We start from the raw sequence: 3,094 nt of genomic DNA, 5'->3' as shown, positions 1-3,094 counted from the left end.
AGCTCTCCTCCAATTTTATCCCCATGTCCTTTGGCTTGTTTGCAGTGCGTCTTCACTGAGAGTTTACTGTCATTCTCACTCACCCCTCAGCCCAACTTTCATTTTCTAAACTATTTATATTCTCCACCATCTCTCCCTGTCAAGCGTTTCCTGATGCAACTGTCTTTTCCTGGCATTACTACATTTTAGCAAGAAAGCCCTACCAAGTCCACTACAGATTTCCATGTATTGCAGCAATACTAAATACACACCAAATGTGCATCCCTTTTCAGAGAAAAGATGACTCTTCAGAGACAGGGATGCACAATGATGTAAACAAACCAACAGCTGACTGAAGTGGTTATGATGCCAGAATTAACAGCTAAAGGGGTTTTTAGGCCATGAGTTCAGGCAGCCACAATACCCTGGGCCAGTCACCTAGTCCTTCTTTGGGCAAAAGATTCAATGGCATCGATTGCAGAACTGCATTTTATTTAAATACCAAGTAACACAAGTCTGCAAAAATAGTACGTATCACGGTCTACTACCAAAAAAAAAAATAAAATCAAAACACCAAGTTAGCTCACTTAACTTTAAATACCATGTGCAAAGAACATTTGATCAATACTACCTATAAATACACTACTTGTATTTGTAGAAAGAAGCACAGTGCTTCATATACAAAAATAACCCAACTTGCGGGTGTGACCTATAATTACCTGAAAATAAGATTGCAGGAGCAGTTAAAAAAATAGAAGTAGGCAAACATCTGCCTAGGGAGTGTTTCCATTTAGAAAAATAGGTTTTTATAAAGCTTCATAGATTTTGGAAATGTTTGGTTTGTGCTCTGATGCATAGAACTGTGAATAAAGCACACCGGTATCTCTATGTACACCGGGGAGAGGAGGAGGGTATTAGTAACATCAAGATATCCTAAAGCTCCCCAGAAGTTACACTTGGCCATTTGTAATTCATTTCAGACTGCTCACTCAGGACACAGTATAGTGGGTAATAAGGCACACGCTCAGCTTCCTGAGAACCAGCAGTTCAGCAACACACTTTGGGTATTAATGCATCAAATACTTGAGCAGGTGACCCAATAAAGCAAGGATTTGCCGACACCCTGGGACACATCAGGTTCCCATATCCCAGGTACCTGCACCAGGAGCTAAGGACACTTGCAGAGCTGGCTGCATTACAACTCACCAGGTTATTCTGGTGACTGGGAGATAACCAGGCAAGAAGTGGAAATTATCTGGTTGATGTTCATATTTAGAGAACACCAGAATCCATAGCCACTGTACCATGAACTAGTGCTAAATAATTTTTAAGTACCCTGAGATATTTCACTTCCTCCTCCCCACAATAAGATAACAATTTGCCATAGCACAGCACTAGAAAATCCCATCAGGGTATTTGGTCAAAACACTGTCACTATCAGGCAACTAGTTAGGCAGTCACCCAAAAATCCCACCAAACTCCTACCGGAGAACAGGAGGGCGCAGCAGTCAGCTTACAGCACTGAAATTTGGACTGATATAAGGTTTGTTTAAAAAAAAAACAAACAAAAAAACACCAACCCCCAAAAAACCAAACCCAAAACCCGGAATTTCTTAGTTTTGTTGTTGGTCCTTGAAGTAAAGCAAATTCAAAGAAAATAATATTTGAAGCTGGAAAAAAAATAATAAATCTCAACAAGAACCCACAAACGAACCTCTGCGTATTTCCTTAAAAGAAGGTTTTCCTCAGGATGAATCAAACATCAACCCTTTAATAAAATACTAATTTTTTGCTCCTCCATAGCAAGTATTTAGTGCAGCCAATTATCCTAAAAAGAAGGCCTTTGTGAAAATAAAGTGCTATTTGTTTCCTTTTATCCGTATTTCAATCCTTCAGTATAACCTTCACTTGAACACAGAAACGTGCAACTAGATTCTTCATACTGTTGTTGGAGAGGTTTCGCTTCTTCCCTCAGTTTTACATTAACATGTGTATCATATTTATATTCAGCACAATGTATTCCATTACACAGGAAATTTAAAGCATGTCATTGAGCATTTCAAACTGTGATCAACACCCATGCTCTAGTGCTTATCACATTTTAAGAGCATCTTGGTACACTGGGGATTTGTTTGCACTTAGAGGATTTTTAAATCACATGTATTTTGTATAATAAAAAGCAAATCTCAGAGAAAGGATAATTTTGCCACTAAGACAAGTTAACATGGATTTCCAGAAACGTCAGTGTGAGCCTGTTAAAGTTAGGTTTGCAGACAGTCGACTGAACATAATGCTTCTCGACTAAGGCATTTCCCAAAAATTTCACAATTTTCCCCACAAATAACCAACGAGATTAAAAAACAAGAATGACCATTTGGTTAAGTCTTGGCCTCTGGCTTCCTAGTTTTCTCAGGTCAGGGACAAAACCACAGAACCACATTTAAACGGATCCCACCTTCCTCAGGCAGACGCAGGCTCCCAACGGACCAGCGGGCTGGGAGCATGCACTGCCCCGGCAGGGTCCACAGGCGACGCTGGCTCACCCGGCCACTGGCTCACTCTCCCGGTGACTCCTGCCTGGCTTCGGCAATGTGCCGGCACGGGGTGAGCGCTGGTCGCAGGTACCGGGGGCTGCTGTACATCCTGATGATGTGTGGGGCCTGGATCCAGGTGTTGATCAGCTGGAAAGCAGCCAGGTCCAGCGTGGGGCTGTCGAAGGCAGCCAGCAAGTTCACAGGGGCGGCTTCCTTGAGGAACCGGGGCAGCGCCACGGCCTCAGGGAGGCTGGCGTTGCCCAGGAAGAAATGCATCAGCACCTGCTTGCGCAGGCAGTCCCTGAGGTACAGCACCAGGTCCTCCAGCCGCTCCACCAGGAACCGCTCGTCCCAGGCCTCCAAGGGCCCCTGCAGCAGCAGGGAGAAGAGGGCCGTCTTCAGCACGTAGGAGGAGAGCACCCGGCCCCACTGGGAGCAGAAGGGCTCCTCCAGGCCCTGCCCGCGGAGGTCCCGCAGGCCCTTGAGGATCTGCAGGCACTTGAGGTGGCAGGAGGAGGCCGGGGCCTGCTCCTTCAGCCAGCTCAGCAGCCGCTGGTCCCGCCGCGAGGCGCTGAGGCCCC

At 45.2% G+C, this 3,094-nt stretch overlaps 1 protein-coding gene across 1 annotated transcript in view; it reads right to left on the bottom strand.

Annotated features, from left to right (window-relative positions):
• Positions 1-3,094, bottom strand: part of ITPRIPL2 (ITPRIP like 2) — a 4,614-nt gene continuing 1,520 nt past the window's right edge. The window contains exon 2 of the mRNA XM_035889232.1: positions 1-3,094. Coding sequence (XP_035745125.1) covers positions 2,535-3,094 — 560 coding nt within the window. The 3' untranslated portion in view covers positions 1-2,534.

This window comes from Egretta garzetta, unplaced genomic scaffold (assembly GCF_000687185.1).
Source record: "Egretta garzetta isolate BGI_Z169 unplaced genomic scaffold, ASM68718v1 scaffold292, whole genome shotgun sequence".
Classification (NCBI taxonomy): domain Eukaryota; kingdom Metazoa; phylum Chordata; class Aves; order Pelecaniformes; family Ardeidae; genus Egretta; species Egretta garzetta.
This window is presented reverse-complemented; position numbering and strand designations above follow the sequence as displayed.